This window comes from Zingiber officinale, chromosome 11A (assembly GCF_018446385.1).
Source record: "Zingiber officinale cultivar Zhangliang chromosome 11A, Zo_v1.1, whole genome shotgun sequence".
Classification (NCBI taxonomy): domain Eukaryota; kingdom Viridiplantae; phylum Streptophyta; class Magnoliopsida; order Zingiberales; family Zingiberaceae; genus Zingiber; species Zingiber officinale.
Window position 1 is genome coordinate 1,487,234 of NC_056006.1, and position 25,863 is coordinate 1,513,096.

Consider the following 25,863-nt stretch of genomic DNA (forward strand, 5'->3'; position numbering starts at 1 on the left):
ATAGAGAATGTATTTTGGTCTTGCAGTAAAACAAAAATATTAAAGATGTTTCAATGCTAATGAAGATTAAAAGCATTGTTATTAACTATGTGAGAAGTGATCGAGGTATGATAGTTTTTTAAATATTTATGTGAAACCCAAACTTGAGAGATCACTCAAAGCAAAATTAAAGTGAATTGAAAGATCAATCTACATATTTGTTCACATCAAACAAATTTATTTTAAAATTTAAATGACAAAGCAAGCAAAGAAGAATCAAAGAGAACTAACAATGTTTTTTTTTTACAAAGACAACACAAATAACTTTAAATAGAGTTTTACATTCAAGTGAAGATAGTTCTACACAATAACTCACACAAAACCAAATTATTCAGAAAATTAGACAGCAAACACACAAATGCAAAGGATTAGAAACTAGAAAACACATAGAGGATTACATAAGTAGGCAAACAAACACACAAATAAAGTAGCAACATAACTTGAGCTCATGTCTCTTTCTTGATGTTACAACCAATCTTGGATATTGCTCCGTCCTGTTAACCTGCTCTCTATATTGAAAGTAGTATTGGAATCAGCACGATTATCATTTGGCAACCCACTGAGCAAGCTCTCCATTTCTTCAGCATTGTGTTGCACTACGAACGGGTGTTGATTAAGAGTTTTTAATCCATTTAGCTCCTCGGCCACTTCCTTCATAGTTGGTCTATCCTCTCCCTTCAACTTTAAACATTGTTTGATAAGTTTAGTAAGTTCTTCGATAAATTCTATATTAGCTTCCAATTTCACTTGATTGTCTAAGATCTCTGAAACCCTATTTTGATTCTCCAACATAGTAAAAGTCGACACCAAACTCCTTTGTTCTTCGGATTCTTCAAAATTAATAGCCTTCTTACCTGTAAATAGCTCCAAGAGAACCACACCAAAGCTATAAACATCACTTTTATAGGTCAACTCATATGTCACTAGGCATTCTGGATCAATATAACCATGAGTGAATTGCAACAATGTAGCAAATTGTTCCTCCCCCTTGGGAATCAACTTTGAAGCTCCAAAGTCCGAAATTTTTGCAGTGTTATCCACATCTAAAAGTATATTAGATGATTTCACATCTCCATGAATGATTTGAGGTGAAACTTTTGAGTGCAAGTAGTCCAAAGCATCAGCAGATTCATAAGCAATTCGCAATCGAGTATCTAAGAAAGTTGTAGCTCTGTTCTCATTTTCATGAATTAAATGAAATAATGTTCCATTCTGGACAAACTCATAGACCAGCAATGGCATCTCCATCTCCAAACAACAACCCAAGAGCTTAACTATGTTGACATGGTTAACATTTGATAAAATAAGTGTCTCTGTTCCAAATTGTTTCTTCAAGTCCTCATTAATAATCTTAGGTTTCTTTATGGCAACAACATCTTGGTTTTCCAAAACTCCTTTATACACAACTCCATTTCCTCCTCTCCCAATAATATTTTTGTCATCAAAATGATTGGTTGCCTTCTCCAATTCTTTGCTTCCAAATATTTTAAATTTGTTGAGGCTTTTTTCTAGCTTCATCCTTTTCTCTAATTCATGACCTCCATATTGTTTGAAATATTTTCTTTTCATCTCTTCTAGTTTTCTTCTTTGATAGACTATATAGAGACACATAACGCATAGTAATAAAATGATTACACCACAGCAACCACCTGCAAGGTCATCATACACACGTCATCTTTATGTTATTATTTTCTTTCATATTAATTTTTGATGATTTAATTGATATAAATTAATCTGAATAACATACCTTAATTAATATATTATATTAAGAGTTGAACAAGAACAAATAAGTAATCTGTCCGGAGAAGCTTCTTACCTATAGCCACCTTCACTGCTAAGGGAAGTTTCTGATCCGGGATGCATGTTCCATTGTATGCGTTTCCATGCGTGCCCTTGGGGCAGTGACAACTATAATTACCGGGCCGGTTCTGGCAGATGCCATCTGAGCATGGATTTGATTGTCGACTGCATTCATTGATGTCTAAAATATATTGAAAGGACAAAAGCTACAGAATTAGGAGACGATCGCATTTAGAAAGGCAAAGCATAATTGAAACCAGAATAATTAAATCGATTGATATAGACGACAGACCTTGGCATCCGTTGGAGAGGTAAGGGTTGCCTTGGTATCCCGTCGAACAGTTGCAAAGATAGCCAGGGCCGTTGATGGAGTTGACGCACACGCTGTAATTGCTGATGCAGGCATAAGAGATTGGGTTATTGCGCTTAGCTACCTCACAGGTGTCATTTCCAATGGCCCAGTCCATCACTACCGGCATCCTGCCATTGTCATTCATTTGCATCAATTGGTTCGTGGTGATGTTACTGATGTAAGATGTCTGAAACTGGAATTGATCGGCTTCCAACAAGGCGGCGTAGCTGCATCTGCTAAAATTCCAAATATCCGAGTTGTTGAAACCCCTAGCAAACGCGACTTCATAGTATCTGAGATTCTTGGGTATGGAAGTCTGGCAGCAACCCATGCCGGAGCAGGAGTCACCGACGATGCTCTCTTCATCCTCGCACATGGACAGACAGCCACTGGCGTATCTATTGCTCCTCTGGTAGTCGAGTATGTAGGCAAGGGTCTCGCATCCGATGACAGTGAACTTGTTGTGGAGATTAGAGAACCTATATGGGTCACCCAGATTCAATGAATACCAGCCTGAGTTAGAGACAGTGTTGTTATTCGGATTGTAACACGCCGAGAATATCTGGTTGAGCATGCGCACTTGGCCCATCACCAATGAAATATTGACGACCTCGACATTGTAATAGAAAGGCTTCATGAGGCCACTTTCGATGGCGTTGCAGGTTAGATTGAAACCTCCTCCCAAGGAACAGTTAGAACCGATGCCAAAGGGGTAAGGGATCTCCACGTCGCCGCATTTCGTGGGGCATCTTCCATCAGGCACAGTAGATGCGACTGCAGGTAGTTGCAGCAGCAACTGTTGTGAGAGGAGCAGAGACATGGCGAGTCGTGCTGCTGCAGCTGAATGCATAGCTTCTAATTATCTAGCTGATCGATAAGCCAATGGTCCCTTGCTAACATTGAGTTGATTAACACGGAGCAGAGTTATCATTATAGGACAAGACTTGGAATCTTAATAAAATCGAAAAAAAAAAAATCCTAACAGATTCCATCTTTGTTTTTGCTACTATGCTTACTAAACAAGTTTCATATCAAATATTCCTGTACAATAGCGTTGGACAAGCATATGTTTGAAAAGTAGTAGCAGAATAATGGCGTCTCGTGGAATTTTGTACGTGCCGTCAGTGGCTGGACTGCGACAGGCTACAACCCTGGCCTCTTTGCCACAGGCTACACTTGAAGATGGCTTCTCGTGTTTGTCGGCTTTAATTAGGGGCCCATTAAAACGACTCACTGATACGACACATAGACAGGTCCAAGTCAAAGTCGCTTAGTTAATCATTTTAATAAATTGTTTTAGATATTACTAAAGAAATTTGTGTTAAACATTAATCATCATCTAGAATAGTTGATCAACGGAAATAATTATATATATTAATCCTAATTAATTTTATATTGTTGTAATTTGGATTGTAACACGCCGAGTACATGGGGTTGAGCATGCGCACTTGGCTCGTCACCAACGAAATATTGAGGACCTCAACATTATTGTCATAGAATGGTTTCTTGAGGCCACTGTATGCAGTGTTGCAAGTTAGACTGAAACCTCCTCCTAAGGAACCGTTAGTGCCGATGTTGAAAGGGTATGTGATATTAGATTTCTGGATTGTCTATCGTAAATACTTTTCTATTTATTTTGACAGTCAATAAACAATTTTATAGGATCAAATCCATCGTCCTAAATTTAATTACTTGATTCATTAATTTGTTTTATTATTGTCTTTCGCCATTCTTATACTTAAAACTTTTATATATCCTTGCATATTTGTAAATTCAAAATTTTAATATCAATATAACTAGTCACTACTGCCGTTACACCCAGTCAACTTTGTGCCCTTGTTCTTATCTTTTGAATTGGTCTAATTAATCTTATCATATTATTTACTGTTCATATAATTGCAACCTCTCATCTTGCTCTTCTTATAACTCTGTGCTTGCAAATAGATTGACCTTATCGCATTGCATCTTAATCATCGTCACACCAACGGTCTACCTCAGTTGTCCTCAAAATCTATCCCTGATTGAATGTCTCAATTGATAGATCAACTAACCACTCTCATTCAGTCAGTCTGGCTACTCATCTAACTTAGCTACATACTGGATAGGATAATGATTATTCTATGTATTAACGAGAAGAGAATAATTGAGGAGTCAAGTAGAGGAACTTCCAAAAAAAAAAGATTATTAAAATTATAGAGTTAATCTCTCAACATCTAAACGAACTCTTATATAGACCACAAATAAGAAAAGAAATTATAATTAACATATTTTAATTTTAATCTTTAAAGAAAATAAATATTTTATCCGAAAAGAAAAGAAATTATAAATAATAGATCTTAATTCGAATATGGTAAAAAAAGAAAATAAATTTTTACCCCAAAAAAATAATTAACTGAACGATCTTAACTCAAATAGGATACGGATTAAGACAAATCCTTTCTAATAAATACCAGAAATACAAAAATTACCCTAAATATCCTCAACATAGAAATGACCAAAAATAGTAAAAAGACCCTGAAAATGGATTAAATGGTGAAATTTGGGGCTGAAATTTGGCAGTTACGGTTTCACCCATAACAAACATAGACTTTCGAATTATGTATGTGTGGCGACAGACAGAGTCTAATTCTGAGTCCCGAGTCAAAAGTTATGATCATTTGAAGTTTGAAGACTCATATTAGGCTTCAATATGAGTTGGGTCTGTACCAGTCTCCTCGAGTTGAAAAGAACTCGCCCTCGAGTTCATATTAGTTTCATCAGCATTCGTCGAATAAGAAGTTAGGTGCTTCACATTGAAGACATCGGATGTCTTCAGATGACTAGGAAGGTGCAACCTGTAGATATTGTGGTTAATCTTCTACAGTATCTTGCATGGTCCGATTTTTCAATCCTTTAGCTGATTATACTCTTCAACAGGAAAACAATCACGAGCTAATATAGCCCAGACAAAATATCCAATCTCAAAAAGTACTTGTCGATGATGACTATCAACTCGAGCCTTATACTTGGTATTGCTTTCCATAATTACCAGTTTCACTTGCTCATGAATACCTTGAGCATGCTCTGTCATCTTATTCGTTTTAGGACTAATTCATCATACATGTAAAACATAGGCTAAGTCCATAACACTTGATGGATTTCGGCCATAGACAATCTCAAAAGGACTTAGTCTCATTGTCCTATTTTTCGATCTGTTATAGGCACTCTATTTGAAGTAATGCCAAGTCCCACTATTTTAGTTTAGTTCCTGTGAGGCATCTCAGAAGATTGCCCAGACTTTGATTCACCACCTCTGTTCGTCCATCTATCTAAGAGTGGTAAGCACTGCTAAAGTTCAACTGAGTGCCCAAATTTTCCTATAATCTCTTCCATAAGTAGCTGATGAATTTGGTATCTCGATCTGAAGTCATGAACCGAGGAATGCCATGTAAACACACGATCTCCTTGAAGTAAAGATGGACAATTCGGGTAGCATCAATAGTCTTCCTGCAAACTATGAAATATGTCATCTTTGAGAATTTGTCAACCACAACAAGAACAAAATCTAAAGTTTGTTGGGTGCGAGGTAATTTTAATACAAAATCCATGTTGACATTGAGCCAAGGAGCTTCAAGAATAGATAGGGGAGTGTCATGCTGTAAGGGAGTCCATACCGAGAAAATTTCGACACCATCTCCCCTGTATGGGTGACAATATGAAACTCATCTACAAAGCCCTCAAGACTCACAACCATCAGCCAACATGACTGGAATATATAATAGACAAAAATAAACAATCCACGCAGTTAAAAATAAATTAGCCTCCGGCTGACTACACAACCACGCAGTTTATAATAATGCCTACTCCACTACAACGAGGGCAACACACACATCAAAAAAACCTTTGCAGCTGAAACGTGGGCATCAGACCCGAAGCACGATATAAAATCCAAAGTGAAAAACACATACATCACAAGTATGTAGTTCATTAACAAGGAAACACAAATCCGAATATATATAAAACCACCTCGACACCTAGTGGGAACTAGCGACTGGAATCTCCTGGCAGCTTCAACCTGGAATAGAAAGTATATCAACGGGGTGAGTCCAACACTCAGCAGATATCAAGCTGACATGCATAGTAGGAAATAACCAATAGTAACAATTATGTGTATAGTCTCCTAGAATAATAATGGAAAATGCAATACTGAAGGAAATGGGAGAAGCTGTACTCACCAGAACCTCCTATCAGAATAATAAGGTCGTCAGACTGAGAATGTCATATCTCCTGTATGTATGTCAATCATATGCATCCACCAAATATGCAGCAAACAAAGTGCAGCAAACACAAGCAATAAATGTAATCATGCATATGGTGCAAATGACATGTCCTGGTCACTCCTGACGTCAGTCAGCTATCTCACACGCGATGGTGAGACCGAGTGGGTAGGGCTATGATAACTGTGCACTTTGCCATCACTGCTCCTGAGTGACCAAGTGGACAGGATGTTGTCGGAGTACACCTATACTCCTACCCCAAATCATAAGTTGGGGAGCTCAATGCTCTCATCTCCCTGAGACAATCCAGAGGAGGGATCCCTATCCTGCTACCATGGTGTGTTACGTTACCCATGAGTGGACCAACGGAGCACTGAAAGAGTAATCTGCTGCAACACACCCTGCCAGAATAAAAACCACTAACCCATGAGTGGTTGTGTGTATAAATCCATGTAGCTGGCGATGTGCTCAACAATAATGGAGCCGACAATCGCTCAACATGCAATCATGCGAGATGGTGCATGACACTAAGCTTGAAAATCCTGACCATATCTACCTCCATAAAACATGTACCAAAAATAAATGGCTCAAATAAGATCTAGGTACACGTATCAGATATGGTAAATGTCTAGTCCGGTATATCATAAGGCATGGTATGTCACTACCTCTATGTGTTGGTTGCTACTCGGAAAACCTAGAGGTTCCACTGTACAAAAATTTTGTACAAAGGTCTGAACCTTTTCCTAGCTACCATGTGTTCTTTTAAATTAAATTTTGGATCGCCTGCGGATCTTAACACGTTTGATCCAAAACTTAATCTATTTGTTCTTTTAGGTTTTGACTTGGATCTCCTGCGGAACTTAACACGTTCGACCCAAGTCTCCTTAAGTTATTAATTCCATTAAATATTAATTTTCATAAAAGGTTCCCAGTACTGACGTGGCGAGGCACATGGCCTTCTTGGATATGGGAGCAACCACCACCGACTAGACAAAACCTTTAATAGAAAGCTAATATTTAATTTCCTAAAATAACTTTAGGTTAACCAAAGAGAACAATCAAATCACAAGGAAAAGAAAGAAAACAAAAGAACACAACATCGAAAAACATATTCGAAATACTAGAACGTAAGCCTCTTGTATTTGGTATTATTTTCATAAATAACTAGCATGATGCGGAAATAAAAATTACTAGTTATACCTTGTAGAAAAACCTCTTGATCTTCTACCGTATTCCTCTTCTAACCTCGGACGTTGTGTGGGCAACGATCTTCCGAGACGAGAAACCACCAATCACCTTCTTCTCCTCCTAGCTAGGTTCGGCCAACAAAGAGGAAGCTTCACCAAGGAAGAAAATCAAAATACTAACCAAGCTCCAAGAGATGCTAGCTTTCTCTCCTTCTTCTTCTTCTTCTCCGAGTAGTATCCGGCCACCACAAGAGCTCCAATGGAAGAGTAGGGTTCGGCCACCACAAGAGGAAGAGAGGGAGAGGTTGGCCGGCCACACCAAGGAACAAAAGAGGGAGAGAAATAATAGATGTTGTGTCTCATGAAGGCACCCCTACCCCTTCTTTTATATTCCTTGGCCTAGGCAAATTAGGAAATTTAATTACCATAAAATTTCCTCAATTTCCTTGACATGATTTTATTGAGAAAAATAAAATAAAATTTCCCAAATTAAAACCAATGGCCGGCCACATCATTGGAGAACAAATTGGACAAGTTTTAATCAACAATTAAAACTTCCTAATTTATTTCCGGAAATTTTAAAAAATAAAATTTCTCTTTAAAATCTCTTCATGGTTGATAAAAGGAAATTTCTATAATTTTAATTTTATCAATATGTGAATAATTTTTAAAGAGAAAATAAAACATCTCTCCAATCTACAAATAAGGAAAGAAATCTAATCTCTTTCTTTAATCTTTTGTAGATCTTTTACAAGAGAGATATTTTAATTTTAATTCTCTTTAATAAATTATTTCTTCCACATAATAAAAATTAAAATTAAAATCCCTTTTAAATCTAATTTGGCCGGCCCCCACTAGCTTGGGTTCAAGCTAGGGCCAATATTATACCTAGGCCGGCCCTAGCTTGTTCCCAAGCTAGCTTGGCCGGCCCCTATTGGGTGGGTTTAGAAGGTGGGTATAGGTGGGTATAGAACTCTATAAATAAGAGGCTATGATAGGGACCGAGAGGAGGAGTTGGTTTTGGTCTCCTGATAAAATTAAGCATCCCGTGTTCGCCCCGAACACACAACTTAATTTTATCAATGATAATTCATTCCACTAGAGAACTATCATTGAACTACCGCACCAATCCCAAATTACATTTTTGGGCTCCTTCTTATTATGAGTGTGTTAGTCTCCCTGTGTTTAAGATATCGAATGTCCACTAATTAAGTGAGTTACTGACAACTCATTTAATTAATATCTAAGTCCAAGAGTAGTACCACTCAACCTTATTGTCATGTCGGACTAAGTCCACCTGCAGGGTTTAACATGACAATCTTTATGAGCTCCTCTTGAGGACATTATCAACCTAGTATCTCTAGGACACAGTTTCCTTCTATAATCAACAACACACACTATAAGTGATACCATTTCCCAACTTATCGGGTTTATTGATTCAACGAACTAAATCTCACCCATTGATAAATTAAAGAAATAAATATCAAATATATGTGCTTGTTATTATATTAGGATTAAGAGCACACACTTCCATAATAACTGAGGTCTTTGTTCCTTTATACAGTCCGTATAAACGAAACGACCTCAAATGGTCCTACTCAATACACTCTGAGTGTACTAGTGTAATTATATAGTCAAGATAAACTAATACCTAATTACACTACGACCTTCTAATGGTTTGTTCCTTTTCCATTTTGGTCGTGAGCTACTGTTTATAATTTATAAGGTACTGATAACATCATCTTCTGTATGTGATACCACATACTATGTTATCTACAATATAAATTAAATGAACAACTACAAACAAATGTAGACAATTAGACCAAATGTGATTCTTTATTCATAATAAATGTTTACAAAGCTTAGGCTTTCAGTATACACTCCAACAATCTCCCACTTATACTAATGACTAAGCTGCCATATCTTCTACTATACATCTGATTCCCATTCCTTCCACATGCCGATCGAAAGCTTTCGCCGGAAGGGCCTTAGTGAAAGGATCTGCTAGGTTATCCGCTGATGCAATCTTGGCGATGACAACTTCTCCTCGCTTCACAATATCTCGTATCAGGTGGTACTTGCGCTCTATATGTTTACTTGCCTTATGAGCTCGTGGTTCCTTCGAATTTGCAACTGCACCACTATTATCACAATAAATTGTGATGATTTTGGGCAAACCAGGAATCACATCTAAGTCCATTAGAAAGTTCCTGAGCCATACTGCTTCTTTAGCTGCCTCAGAGGCTGCTACATATTCAGCTTCCATGGTTGAGTCAGAAACGCATTTCTGCTTAACACTCCTCCATGAAATGGCTCCAGTTCCTAAAGTAAACACATAGCCTGTTGTAGACTTACTGTTATCCCTATCTGATTGGAAATCTGAATCCGTATAACCCACAGGGAGCAGATCGTCTGCTTGGTAAACTAGCATATAATCTCTAGTCCTTCTCAGGTACTTTAATATATGCTTTACCGCAGTCCAATGTCCTTGTCCAGGGTTACTCTGATATCTGCTGACCATGCCTACGGCAAAACAGATATCAGGTCTCGTACATAGCATTGCATACATTAGGCTTCCTACAGCCGAAGCATAAGGAACTGCTTTCATGTCCTCTATCTCTTTTGATGTCTTTGGAGACATCTCTTTAGATAGAGCTACTCCATGTCTAAAAGGTAAGAAACCTTTCTTGGAATCCTGCATGCTAAAACGAGCAAGGATTGTATCTATATATGAAGCTTGGGATAGACACAACATTCTTTTCTTACGATCCCTTATAACTTTGATCCCAAGAATGTGTGCACATTCTCCTAAGTCCTTCATATCAAATTGTTTGGACAACCATACCCTTACGTCTGATAATACCTTGACATTGTTGCCAATTAACAAAATATCATCTACGTATAGTACAAGAAATACCACCACGTTTCCGTTACACTTCTTATATACACAAGACTCATCCGGACTTTGAATAAATCCATATGACTGGATTACTTCATTAAACCGGATGTTCCAAGACCTTGAAGCTTGCTTCAGTCCATAAATGGACCGATTGAGCTTGCACACTAGATGCTCTTTGCCTTTTTCAATGAACCCTTCTGGTTGCTTCATATGGATGTTTTCTTCAAGACTTCCATTAAGGAAAGTTGTCTTGACATCCATTTGCCAAATCTCATAATCCATATGAGCAGCAATGGATAAGAGTATCCGGATAGACTTAAGCATGGCTACCGGTGAAAAGGTCTCCTCATAATCGATTCCCTCTTTTTGAGTGTACCCTTTTGCAACAAGCCTAGCTTTGAAGGTTTCTACCTTCCCGTCTGTCCCTCTTTTCCTTTTGTAGATCCACTTGCATCCAACGGCTTTTACACCATCAGGTGGTTCTACAAGCTCCCAAACCTTATTAGAATACATGGACTCTATTTCAGAATTCATTGCCTTTTGCCAAGATACTGCATCTATATCTTGGAGTGCTTCGTCATATGACCGGGGATCAGGTTCATGTTTACCCGGGATCAAGTCCGAAGACTCTCCCAAAAACATGAATCTTTCAGTTTGCCTCACAACCCTCCCACTCTGACGAGGTTGTGTATCATGTGTGACACGTGTTGCAGTCTCTTGTGGTACTTCATCTTGCACTGTTGGTACTGAAGTAGACATGTCCTCTCTAAGTTCTTCTAAAACGACTTTACTACTGGGCTTGTGATCTATTATATAGTCTTCTTCTAAAAACTGGGCATTGGTGCTAACAATGACCTTCTGGTCTTTAGGACTATAAAATAAACCACCTTCGTTCCTTTGGGATATCCTACAAACACGCGAACTTCATGCGAGATTCTAACTTTTGCATCTTTGACACATGTGTTGGACTACCCCAAATCCGAATATGTCTTAGGCGGGTTTCGCCCATTCCACAATTCTATGGGAGAAGAACTGATTTAGAAGGTACTAAGTTCGAGCATTATCTTCGTTTCAGAGCATATCCCAGCGAATTTGGTAATCTGAATAACTCATCATCGATCTAACCATTTCCATAAGAGTCCTATTCCTTCGTTACGCTACACCATTCTGTTGGGGTGTTCTGCAGAACAATTGGGATTGAATCGACCTCGATAAGTAATTCCTAAACTCTCCTAAGAGGTATTCGCCACCACGATCAGATCGTAGTGTCTTTATACTTTTACCTAATCGTTTCTCCACATCAGCCTTGTATTCTTTGAACTTGTCAAAGCACTCGGACTTGCGGCGCATTAGGTAAATGTATCCATATCTTGAATAATCGTCTATGAAAGAGACAAAATATTCAAAACCTCCTCTTGCACAGACAGACATAGGACCACACAAATCGAGTGAACCAACTCTAACACTTCTTTGGCTCTATACCCCTTGGCCTTGAACGGCCTCTTGGTCATTTTACCTTCTAAGCAAGATTCACAAGTTGGAAAATTTTCTAACTCTAATGAACTCAAAAGTACATCGGCTATAAGCCTCTGAATCCTACTTAAATTAATATGACCAAGTCTTAGATGCCAAAGATATGCTTGGTTCATTTCTGAAGGTTCTTTTCTCTTATTAGAATTAGAAGATGAGTTATAAATTTCCATGTTTTGCTTTGTGGAAGAAATTGGATTTAAAATATACAAATTGCCAACTAATGCACCAGAACAGATAATCACTTTATAACTACATCGTTACTGAAAGAAACTGAATATCCATCTATAAACAGTTTAGAAACTGAAATTAAATTCTTTCTAAAACTGGGTACATAAAGACAATTTCTTAAAACCAAATTTCTATTTCTACTAAAAGACAAGTAGACGTCTCCCAACAGGTGCCACCTTAGTAGCATTGCCCATATGAGCGGTAATCTCCCTTTAGATAGTCGTCGGTTTCCTGGAACCCCTGCAATTGCAGACATGATCGATGTCTACACACCAGGTGTTGGTAGATAACACCGCTAAACATGTTTCAACAACGAGCATGAGATATACCTTTATTTTGGTTCCTACGAGGACGATCCGCCTTCAAATTTGCAGATGAAGCACTTGCCCTTGGCTTCTTCACTCCTGCTTAATCCCGTACACTGAGATTTATTCACTTTCTTTCGAGCGACTTGTTTCTTCTTCTTCTTTCCTTTCGGTTTAGAAGTAGAACCATTTTCAACAAAGTGAATTTGAGTGTGACGAAATAATCCTTCTGCTGCTTGAAGTCAGTGGTTCCCCTAATGAATAAATCCTTTTATTCATATTATAGTTCGGTGCGCTTAAAACTTCTAGGTAGCGTTTGGAGGATCATATCGATCTGGGTTTCCCTATCATTTTCTCCTCCAAGGATCCGTATCTCGTTCGGATAAGCCATCGTCTTTAGGATATGATCCCTTACAGAGTACCCTCTTGCATGGTGGCTGTCATTATCTTTCTCATAGCTTCTTGTCTAGAAGCCCTATCACGATGACCGAAGAGCTCCTTGAGATTGTTCATAATATCATAAGTCGTTGGTAAATCTTGATCTCGATGTTGCAATACATTTGACATTGAAGCCAAAATGTAACACGCGCCATCTCATCCGCCTTTACCCATCTCTTATGATATTCAATCTCCTCTTGGGTAGATTCACCGGTGGGTGCATCGGGACAAAGTTATAGCTTTCAGCGGTCAGAACAATGTCCAGGTTCCTTTTCCAATCTATGTAATTAGGTCCAGTAAGTCTATTTTGTTGAAGTATGATGGACAGTGGGTTGAAAGTCATCCTAAGAATCACAAATAACTTTTGGTCAGAACTCTAAATTTAGAATAATATTGATTCCTCAAACAATACTATTTTAAATTAACCAACACCTTAAAACACCGTGAATTTTGTATGCCACGTTAGTGTGGACGTATACAAATTCAACATTTGTAAAAGGAGGGTTTTAACCCATTAATTTTATTATCTTATCAACCTAACTTTTTGACAAATAAAATTAATAGTTGGTATTATTTGGTCACACAAATAATAATAGTGACTCCGTTGGGGAGGATACTATTAGATGTGTCTAAGTGTATACCATTACTTGACACTAAGTCCATTAATAAGATTATGCCCCTTCCGTTGGGGAAGATCACACGCTCTTAATTAATTTCCTATAGTCATCCAAAATGGAAGTCTGTTCTAGTGATCCACAAACAAGCTCATCCGTTATGGAGGAAGGCACTCAGAGCCAACGCGCAAGCTTGTTTGCATCACTTACAAACCAGTAATGGAGACCATGGGATTTATTTAAAAATCTCTCTCCCACTTAGTTATTTATAAATGAGGAATTTTAACTATGCTAGCCTACTAAACTTGTAAACTAACATGCACACACAGCACAATATAAAAGCAATAAATAGAAAATTTAATTTTCAACTATTATGACTTTTATCTCTTAATTGTCCTTCGTGTGTTGTCATCCCAAGCTGCTGCCATATTTGGCCACCGCCTCCGGGCCTAGCTGTCGCATCCATCTTGCTCCTAGTTCGAAGGTTCCACGCTTTACAAGATTCGATCCACGACATAAATAGAATTTACATTTTGATCCTATATTCCATAAAAGGAATGTACATGTATCTAGATCAAAAATAAAATCCTAATAAAACTAAATACTGACTCTGCTGTATTTTAATACAATCATGCACACACATATAAATTGCCCTTGACATGTCCAGGGGTCCAATCACACACATAATTAACTAAAAACCATAATAGAATCCTGCATCCACAAAGTTAGCACATCCTACTATTATCCCGCCTAAATTATGTATGACATGTGCATAATTAAACTAAATACCAAATACAGAGGCAAAACCCTAGCTCGATACCAATTGTTGGTTGCTACCTCGAAAACCTAGAGGTTCCACTGTACAAAATTTTGTACAAAGGTCGAACCTTTCCTAGCTACCATGTGTTCTTTTAAATTAAATTTTGGATCGCTGCGGATCTTAACACGTTTGATCCAAAACTTAATCTATTTGTTCTTTAGGTTTTGACTTGGATCTCGCGGAACTTAACACGTTCGACCCAAGTCTCCTTAAGTTATTAATTCCATTAAATATTAATTTCCATAAAGGTTCCCGATCTGACGTGGCGAGGCACATGGCCTTCTTGGATATGGGAGCAACCACCACCGACTAGACAAAACCTTTAATAGAAAGCTAATATTTAATTTCCAAATAACTTTAGGTTAACCAAAGAGAACAATCAAATCACAAGGAAAAGAAAGAAAACAAAAGAACACAACATCGAAAAACATATTCGAAATACTAGAACGTAAGCCTCTTGTATTTGGTATTATTTCCATAAATAACTAGCATGATGCGGAAATAAAAATTACTAGTTATACCTTGTAGAAAAACCTCTTGATCTTCTACCGTATTCCTCTTCTAACCTCGGACGTTGTGTGGGCAACGATCTTCCGAGATGAGAAACCACCAATCACCTTCTTCTCCTCCTAGCTAGGTTCGGCCAACAAAGAGGAAGCTTCACCAAGGAAGAAAATCAAAATACTAACCAAGCTCCAAGAGATGCTAGCTTTCTCTCCTTCTTCTTCTTCTTCTCCGAGTAGTATCCGGCCACCACAAGAGCTCCAATGGAAGAGTAGGGTTCGGCCACCACAAGAGGAAGAGAGGGAGAGGTTGGCCGGCCACACCAAGGAACAAAAGAGGGAGAGAAATAATAGATGTTGTGTCTCATGAAGGCACCCCTACCCCTTCTTTTATATTCCTTGGCCTAGGCAAATTAGGAAATTTAATTACCATAAAATTTCCTCAATTTCCTTGACATGATTTTATTGAGAAAAATAAAATAAAATTTCCCAAATTAAAACCAATGGCCGGCCACATCATTGGAGAACAAATTGGACAAGTTTTAATCAACAATTAAAACTTCCTAATTTGTTTCCGGAAATTTTAAAAAATAAAATTTCTCTTTAAAATCTCTTCATGGTTGATAAAAGGAAATTTCTATAATTTTAATTTTATCAATATGTGAATAATTTTAAAGAGAAAATAAAACATCTCTCCAATCTACAAATAAGGAAAGAGATCTAATCTCTTTCTTTAATCTTTTGTAGATCTTTTACAAGAGAGATATTTTAATTTTAATTCTCTTTAATAAATTATTTCTTCCACATAATAAAAATTAAAATTAAAATCCCTTTTAAATCTAATTTGGCCGGCCCCACTAGCTTGGGTTCAAGCTAGGGCGGCCACCCAATATTATACCTAGGCTGAGCTTTTCCCAAGCTAGCTTGGCCGGCCCCATTGAGTGGGTTTAGAAGGTGGGTATAGAACTCTATAAATAAGAGGCTACGATAGGGACCGAGGAGGAGTTGGTTTTGGTCCCCCAAAATACACAACTTAATTTTATCAATGATAATCATTCCACTAGAGAACATCTACTGCACTGATCCCAAATTACATTTTGGGCTCCTTCTTATTATGAGTGTGTTAGTCTCCCTGTGTTTAAGATATCGAATGTCCACTAATTAAGTGAGTTCTCGACAACTCATTTAATTAATATCTAAGTCCAAGAGTAATACCACTCAACCTTATTGTCATGTCGGACTAAGTCCACTGGTTTAACATGACAATCTTTATGAAGCTCCTCTTGAGGACATTATCAACCTAGTATCTCTAGTTTCTTCTATAATCAACAACACACATTATAAGTGATACCATTTCCCAACTTATCGGGTTTATTGATTCAGCGAACTAAATCTCACCCATTGATAAATTAAAGAAATAAATATCAAATATATGTGCTTGTTATTATATTAGGATTAAGAGCACATTTCCATAATAAGCGAGGTCTTTGTTCCTTTATAAAGTGGGTATAAAAGCGACCTCAAATGGTCCTACCCATACACTCTAAGTGTACTAGTGTAATTATATAGTCAAGATAATTACACTACGACCTTCAATGGTTTGTTCCTTTACATTTTGGTCGTGAGCTCACTATTTATACTGATAACATCATCTTACGTATGTGACACCACATACTATGTTATCTAATATAAATTAAATGAACAACTACAAACAAATGTGACAATTAGACCAAATGTGATTCTTTATTCATAATAAATGTTTACAAAGCTTAGGCCTACAACTATGAGCATAAATATTCAAGAGGGTGATGGATGCAAAACAGGTAATAAATATGCTGTTGGAGTGTATACTGAAAGTCTAAGCTTTTGTAAACATTTATTTTGAATAAAAAATCACATTTGGTCAAATTGTCTACATTTAGTTGTAGTTGTTCAATTAATTTATATTGTAGATAACATAGTATGTGGTGCTACATACAGAAGATGATGTTATCAGTACCTTATAAATTATAAACAATAGCTCACGACCAAAATGGAAAGGAACAAACCATTGGAAGGTCGTAGTGTAATTAGGAATTAGTTTATCTTGACTATATAATTACACTAGTACACTTAGAGTGTATTGAGTAGGACCATTTGAGGTTGTTTCTTTTATACTGACTTTATAAAGGAACAAATACCTCAGTTATTATGGAAGTGCGTGCTCTTAATCCTAATATAATAACAAGCACATATATTTGATATTTATTTCTTTAATTTATTAATGGGTGAGATTTAGTTCGATAAATCAATAAGCTCGATAAGTTGGGAAATGATATTACTTATAGTGTGTGTTGTTGATTATAGAAGGAAACTGTGTCCTAGTAATCTAGGTTGATAATGCCCCCAAGATGAGCTCATAAAGATTGTCATGTTAAACCCTGCAGGTGGACTTAGTCCGACATGATGATGAGGTTGAGTGGTACTATTCTTGGATAAAGATATTAATTAAATGAGTTGTCAGTAACTCACTTAATTAGTGGACATTTGACATCTTAAATACAGGGAGACTAACACACTCATAATAAGAAGGAGCCCAAAAATATAATTTGGGATTGGTGCGTTAGTTCAATAATAGTTCTCTAGTGGAATGAATTATTATTGATAAAATTAAGTTGTGTGTTCGGGGCGAACACGGGATGCTTAATTTTATCGGGAGACCAAAACCAATTCCTCCTCTCGGTCCCTATCGTAGCCTCTTATTTATATAGTACTATACCCACCTTCTATACCCACCTAAAGGGGGCCGGCCAAGCTAGCTTGGGAATCAAGCTAGGGCCGGCCTAAGCTTGGTTTATGGGTGGCCGGCCCTAGCTTGAACCCAAGCTAGAGGGGGCCGACCATAATGAAATTAAAAAAAAATTTAATTTTAATCTTTATTATATGGAAGATATAATTTATTAAAGACAATTAAAATTAAAATATCTCTCTTAAAAGGGTCTACAAAAGATTAAAGAAAGAGATTAGATCTCTTTCCTTATTTGTAGATTGGAAAGATATTTTATTTTCTCTTTGAAAAATTATTCACATGTTAAAAATTAAAATTATAGAAATTTATTTTTATCAATTATGAAGGGATTTTTGAAGAGAAATTTTATTTTTTAAATTTCCGGAAACAAATTAGGAAGTTTTAATTTGTTGATTGAAACTTGTCTAATTCGTCTCTCTATGATGTGGCCGGCCATTATAAGTTTAATTGAGAAATTTTATTTTATTTTTCTCAATTAATTCATGTCAAGGAAAATTAAGGAAATTTTATTGTAATTAAATTTCCTAATTTACCAAAGCCAAGGAATATAAAAGAAGGGGTGGGGGTGCTTCAGGTGCAACCTCTATTATTCTCTCCCTCTTTCCTTGGTGTGGCCAGCAATCTCTTCCTCTCTTCCTCTTTGTGGTGGCCGAATCCTTCCTCTTGCTTGGAGCTCTTGTGGTGGTCGGATATTACTTGGAGAAGAAGAAGAAGAAGAAGAAGAAGAAGAAGAAGAAGAAGGAGAGAAAGCTTGCATCCCTTGGAGCTTGGTTGGTGTTTTTTTTTTCTTCATCCTTGGTGAAGCTCTTTTGTTTTGGCCGAACCTAGCTAGGAGGAGAAGAAGGTGCATTGGTGGTTTCTCATCTCGGAAGATCATTGCCCACACAACGTCCGAGGTTAGAAGAGGAATATGGTAGAAGATCAAGAGGTCTTTCTAGAAGGTATAACTAGTAATTTTTCCTTTCCGCATCATACTAGTTATTTTTGGAAATAATACTAAATACAAGAGGTTACGATTCTAGTATTTCGAATTTATTTTTAATGTAGTGTTCTTATGTTTATTTCTTTTCCTTGTGATTTGATTGTTCCTTTCGGTTAACCTAAAGTTATTTTAGGAAATTAAATATTAGCTTTCCATAAAAGGTTTTGTCTGGTGGTTGCTCCCATATCCAAGAAGGTCATGTGCCTCGTCACGTCAGTACTGGGAATCAATTATGGAAATTAATATTTAATGGAATTAATAACTTAGGTGATTTGGATCGAACGTGTTAAGTTCCGCAGGAGATCCAAGTCTAAACCTAAAAGAACAAATAAATTAAGTTTTGGATCAAACGTGTAAAGTTCCGCAGGCGATCCAAAATTTAATTTAAAAGAACACATGGAAGCTAGGAACAGGTTCAGACCTTTGTACAAAATTTTTGTACAGTGGAACCTCTAGGTTTTCCGAGTAGCAACCAACAATTGGTATCAAAGCTAGGTTTTGCCTCTGTGTATTTGGTATTAGTTTAATTATGCACATGTCATACATAATTTAGGCAGGATAATAGTAGGATGTGCTAACTTTGTGGATGCAGGATCTAACTATTATGGCTTATAATTTTATGTGTGTGATTGGACCCTTGGACATGTCAAGGGCATTTATATGTGTGTGCATGATTGTATTATAAAATACAGCAGGAGCTGTATTTAGTTTTATTAGGATTTTATTTTTGATCTAGATACATGTACATTCCTTTTATGGAATATAGGATCAAAATTATAAAATTCTATTTATGTCGCGGATCGAATCTTGCAAATCGTGGAACCTTCTGAGGACCAGAGGCGCAGCGGAACTAGGAGCAAGATGGATGCGACAATGACCTGGCGGTGGCCACAAATGGCGGCGACTGGGATGACAACACACGGAGGACAACCATAGATAAAAGCCATAATAGTTGAAAATTAGATTTTCTATTTATTGCTTTTATATTGTATTGTATGTGTGTGTTAGTATACATGTTTAGTAGGCTAGCATAGTTAAAATTCTCATTTATAAATAACTAAGTGGGAGAGGGATTTTAAGTAAACCCATGGTCTCGATGCTGGTTTGTAAGTGATGCAAACAAGCTATCGCTTCGGTGCTCCTCCATATCGGATGAGCTTGTTGTGTGGATCACTAGAACAACTTCCACTTGGGATGACTATAGGAAGTTAATGGGCGTGATCTTCCCATCGGAAGGGGCACAATCTTATTAATAGACTTAGTGTCAAGTAATGGTATACAGCACAACTAATAGTATCCTCCCCAAGTCACCGCTATTATTCGTGACCAGATACCAACTATTAATTTTATTTGTCAAAAGAAGTTGACAAGATAATAAAATTAATGGGTTAAAACCTTCCTTTACAAATGTTGAATTTGTATCGCCCACACTATCGCGGCATACAAAATTCCGTGGTTTGAGGTGTTACATCAAAATAGTATTGTTTGAGGAATCAATATTATTCTAAATTTAGAGTTCTGACCAAAAGTTATTTGTGATTCTTAGATGACTTTCAACCCACCGCCCATCATACTACAAATGAATAGACTTACCGGTCCTAACTACATAGATTGGAAAAGGAACCCGACATTGTTTCATCACCGAAAGCTATAAGTTTACTGACCGAAGCCAACCATGCACCCACCGTGAATCCACCCAAGAGGAGATTGAATATCATAAGAAATGGGTAAAGAGATGAGATGGCGCGTGTTACATTTTGGCTTCCATGTCAAATGTATTACAACATCAGCATCAAGATTTACCAGACTATGATATTACGAACAATCTCAAGGAACTCTTGTCAAGTTAGCTTCTAGGTAAGAAGCCATGAGAAAAATAATGAGCACCATGCAAGAGGGTACTCCGTGAGGATCATATCCTAAAGATGATGGCTTATCTGAACGAAACAGATCCTGGAGGAGAAATTGATGGGAAACCCAGATCGATATGATCCTCCAAACACTACCTAGAAGTTTTGAGCACCGCCTGAATTACAATACGAACAAAAGGTATATTCATTGCGGAACTACCGATAGAACTTCAAGTGCAGAAGGATTGTTTCATCACAACTCTCATATTCACTATGTTGAAAATGGTTCTACTTCTAAGCCGAAGGAAAGAAGAAGAAGAAACAAGTCGGTTCAGCAAAAAAGTGAATAAATCTTAGAGACAGACCTAAAGTCGAATGAAGAAGTCATAAGCAAGTGCTCCATCTCGGCAAGGCAGGTACTGAAGGCTGGTCATTCTCGAGGGAATCGAACAAAGGTATATCTCATGTTCTAGTTGTTGAAACATGTTTAGCGTGTTATCTAAGACTGTGTGTGTAGATACGGGAGGCCACCGATCATGTCTGCAATTTTGCAAGGGTTCCAGGAAACCTGACGACTATCTGAAGGAGAGATTACCGTCTACATGGGCAATGCTACTAAGGTGGCAGCTGTTGCAGTAGGAGACGTCTACTTATCTTTTAGTAGAAATAAAAATTTGATTTTAAGAAATTATCTTTATGTACCCAGTTTTAGAAAGAATTTAATTTCAGTTTCTAAATTATTTTTAGATGGATATTCAGTTTTCTTTAGTAACGATGTAGTTATTAAGAGAAATAAAGTGATTATCTGTTCTGGTGCATTAGTTGACAATTTGTATACTTTAAATACAATTTCTCCCACAAAGCAAAACATGGAAATTTATAACTCATCTTTTAACTCAAATAAAAGAAAAGAACCTTCAGAAACGAACCAAGCATATCTTTGGCATCTAAGGCTTGGTCATATTAACTTAAGTAGGATTCAGAGGCTTATAGCCGATGGACTTTAGTTCATTAGAGTTGGAAAATTTTCCAACTTCGTGAATCTTGTTGGAAGGTAAAATGACCAAAAGGCCTTTCAAGGCCAAGGGGTATAGAACCAAAGAAGCAGAATTGGTTCACTCGATCGTGGTCCTATGTCTATCCGAGGCAAGAGAGAAGGTTTTGAATATTTTGTATAACTTTTCAGACGATTATTCAAGATATGGATACATTTACCTAATGCGCCGCAAGTCCGAGTGCTTTGATAAGTTCAAAGAGTACAAGGCGATGTGAAGAAACGTATCAGGTAAAAGTATCAGAACTACGATGGGTCTGATCGTGTGGTGGCTAATACCTCAGGAGAGAGTTTAGGAATTACTTATCGAGGCTGTGATTCAATCCCAACCGTCTGCGACCTTTGGTACACCCCAAATGTAATGGTGTGGCGAGCGAAGAATAGGACTCAGGAGGATGGTTAGATCGATGATGAGTTATTCGGAATTACCAATTCGCTTAGATACGCCTGGAATGTGTACATTCTGAACTTAGTACCTTCTAAATCAGCTCTTCTACTCCCATTGCATTGTAGAATGGGCTAAAACTCGCTCTAAGACATATTGGATTTAGAAGTCAAACATATGTACAAACCAGATGTCGATAAGAATCTCACAAGTTCGTGTGTTGTAGGGTATCCCTAGGAGTGAAAGGGGTTTATTTTATAGTCTTCAAGATCAAGGTCATTGTTAGCACCACCAGCTTTAGAAGAAGACCATAATGGATCACAAGCCCAAGAGCTGTTTTAGAAGAACTTAGAGGACACGTCTCACCCAGTACCAACAATACAAGATGAAGTACCACAAGCCGCAACACGTGTCACAATGATGCACAACCCGAAGACAGTGCCTCGTCGTAGTGGGAGGTTGTAAGCAGTCTGAGATAGATTCATGTTTTTGGGAGAGTCTTCAGACTTGATCCCGGAAACACGAACACGATCCCCAGACGTATAATGAAGCACTCAGATATAGATGCGGCGTCTTGGCAAAAGGCGATGAATTACGAAATAGAGTCTGTGTGCTCTAATAAGGTCTAGAGCTTGTAGAACCAATTTGATGGTATGTGTCATTGGATGTGCGATCAAAAGGAAAAGAGGGATGCACAGAAGGTGGAAACCTCAAAGCTAGTCTTGTCATGGAAGGGTACACTCAAAGAGGTAATCGAATATGGAGGAAACTTTTCAAAAGCCATGCTTTGGCATATCCTACCACCACGTTTCGTTACACTTCTTATATACACAAGACTCGTGGGACTTTGAATAAATCCGCCTTAATTTGGATTACTTCATTCTCATGGGATGTTCGAAGACTATGAAGCTTGCTTAGGTCTATAAATGGACCGATTGAGCTTGCACACTAGATGCTCTTTGCCTTTTCAATGAACCCTTGGTTTGCTTCATGGATGTTCTCTTCAAGACTTCCATTAAGGAAAATTGTCTTGACATCCATTTGCCAAATCTAGCAATCCATATGACGTGATGGATAAAGAGTATCGGATAGACTTAAGCATAGCTCTGCGTTGAAAAGGTCTCCTCATAATCGATTCCCTCTTTTGGAGTGTGCCTTTTTGCAGCTTGATAGCTTTGAAGGTTCTGCAGCCCGTCATCCTCTTTTCCTTTGTAGATCCACTTGCATCCAACGGCTTTACACCATCAGGTGGTTCTCGACTCAGCTGTTAGAGTACGTTCTATTTCAAATTCATTGCCTTTGTAAGATCTTTGCAGCATACATATCTTGGAGTGTAGCCCGTTCCTTAATGAGGGATCGGTTCATGTTTACACACGGGATCAGGTAGAACTCCCAAAATATGAATCTTTGTTTCTCAAGCCCTCCCCTTCTGACGAGACCCATGCGTGATTTGTGTATCATGTGTGACACGTGTTGCGGTCTCTTGTGGTACTTCATCTTGTCTTGTTTGCCCGAAGTAGACATGTCCTCTCTAAGTTCTTCTAAAACAACTTTACTCTGGGCTTGTGATCCATTATATAGTCTTCTTCAAAGCGGGCATTGGTGCTAACAATGACCTTACAGTCTTAGGACTATAAAATAAACCACCTTCGTTCCTTTGGGATATCCTACAAACCACGCTTGAACACATCGAGATTCTAACTTATCATTGTCTGGTTTGCACATGTGTTGGACTACCCCAAATCCGAATATGTCTTAGGCGGGTTCGCCCATTCCACAATTCTATGGGGTAGAAGAAAGCTGATTTAGAAGGTACTAAGTTCAGAGCGTATCTTTCTTGTTTCCGAGGCATATCCCCAAAGCGAATTTGGTCTGAATAACTCATCATCGATCTAACCATTTCCATAGAGTCCTATTCCTTCGTTCTGCTACACCCATTACATTTGGGGTGTTCCAGTGCGGAACAATTGGGATTGAATCGACCTCGATAAGTAATTCCTAAACTCTCTAGAATTATTCGCCACGTCGGATCGTAGTGTCTTTATACTTTTAATCGTTTCTCACGTCGCCTTGTATTCTTTGAACTTGTCAAAGCACTCGGACTTAGGCGCATTGGGTAAATGTATCCATATCTTGAATAATGATAATGAAGAGACAAATATTCAAAACCTCCTCTTGCACAGACAGACATGGGACCACACAAATCGAGTGAACCAACTCTAACCTTCTTTGGCTCTATACCCCTTGGCCTTGAGCGGCCTCTTGGTCATTTACCTTCTAAGCAGATTCACAAGTTGGAAAATTTTCCAGCTCTAATGAACTCAAAGTCCATTGACTATAAGCCTCTGAATCTACTTAAATTAATATGACCAAGTCTTAGATGCCAAATATGCTTGGTTCATTCTGAAGGTTCTTTCTCTTATTAGAATTAGAATGAGTTATAAATTTCCATGTTTTGCTTTGTGGAAGAAATTGGATTTAAAATATACAAATTGCCAACTAATGCACGGAGCAGATAATCACTTTATTTCTTTTAATAACTACGCCGTTCTTGAAAAGAAATTGAATATCCATCTATAAATAGTTTAGAAGCTGAAATTAGAATTCTTTCTAAGGGTACAAAAAGACAATTTCTTAAAACCAAATTTCTATTTCTACTAAAAAATAGAGGCGTCTCCAACTGCTGCCACCTTAGTAGCATTGCCCATATGAGCGGTAATCTCCCCTTTAGATATGGTTGTCGGGTTCCTGGAACCCTGCAAAATTGAGACATGATCGGTGGCTCCGTGTCTACACACCGGTCTTGGTAGATAACACCGCTAAACATGTTTCAACAACGAGCATGAGATATACCTTTATTTTGGTTCCCTCTGAGGCCGGTCCGCCTTCCGATGTCCACTGCTTGAGATGAAGCACTTGCCCTTCTGCTTCTTCACTCAATCCCGTACTCTGAGATTTATTCACTTTCTTTCTTGAGCCATTGTTTCTTCTTCTTCTTTCCTTCGGTTTAGAAGTAGAACCATTTGACAAGTGAATTTGAGAATTGTGTGAAATAATCATACTGCGCTTGAAGTTACATCGGTGGTTCCCCTAATGAATAAATCCTTTTATTCATATTATAGTTCAGTGGGGCTTAAAACTTCTAGGTAGCGTTGGAGGATCATATCGATCTGGGTTTCCCTATCATTTTCTCCTCCGAGGATCTGATCTGGATTCGGATAAGCCATCGTCTTTAGGATATGATCCCTTACGAGTACCCTCTTGCATGGTGGCATCATTATCTTTCTCATAGCTTCTTGTCTAAGCCCTATCCCGATGACCAAAGAGCTCCTTGAGATTGTTCATAATATCATAGCTGTTGGTAAATGATCTTGATGTTGCAATACATTTGACATTGAAGTAAAATGTAACACGCGCCATCTCATCTGCCTTTACCATCTCTTATGATATTCAATCTCCTCTTAGGTGAATTCACCGATGGGTGCATCAGGACAAGAGTTGATCGATTTCAAATTTATAGCTTCGGTGATCGAACAATGTCCGGTTCCTTTTCCAATCTATGTAATTAGGTCGATAAGTCTATTTTGTTGAAGTATGATGGTGGGTTGAAAGTCATCCTAAGAATCACAAATAACTTTTGGTCGAACTCTAAATTTAGAATAATATTGATTCCTCAAACAATACTATTTTAAATTAACCAACACCTCATCGCAGTGAATTTTGTATGCCACGTTAGTGTGGGCGTATACAAATTCAACATTTGTAAAGGAGGGTTTTAACCCATTAATTTTATTATCTTATCAACCTAACTTTTGACAAATAAAATTAAT

At 37.7% G+C, this 25,863-nt stretch overlaps 1 protein-coding gene across 1 annotated transcript; it reads right to left on the reverse strand.

Annotated features, from left to right (window-relative positions):
- Positions 1-360: 360 nt before the first annotated feature.
- LOC122031686 (wall-associated receptor kinase 3-like) lies at positions 361-2,871 on the reverse strand. Its single transcript, XM_042590786.1, has 3 exons — positions 2,132-2,871; positions 1,856-2,020; positions 361-1,688 (listed from the first exon to the last, which is right to left on the reverse strand). The coding sequence occupies exons 1-3, from the start codon at positions 2,826-2,828 to the stop codon at positions 505-507; spliced, it is 2,046 nt and encodes a 681-aa protein (XP_042446720.1). The 5' UTR covers positions 2,829-2,871; the 3' UTR covers positions 361-504.
- Between the last annotated feature and the right edge of the window lie 22,992 nt (positions 2,872-25,863).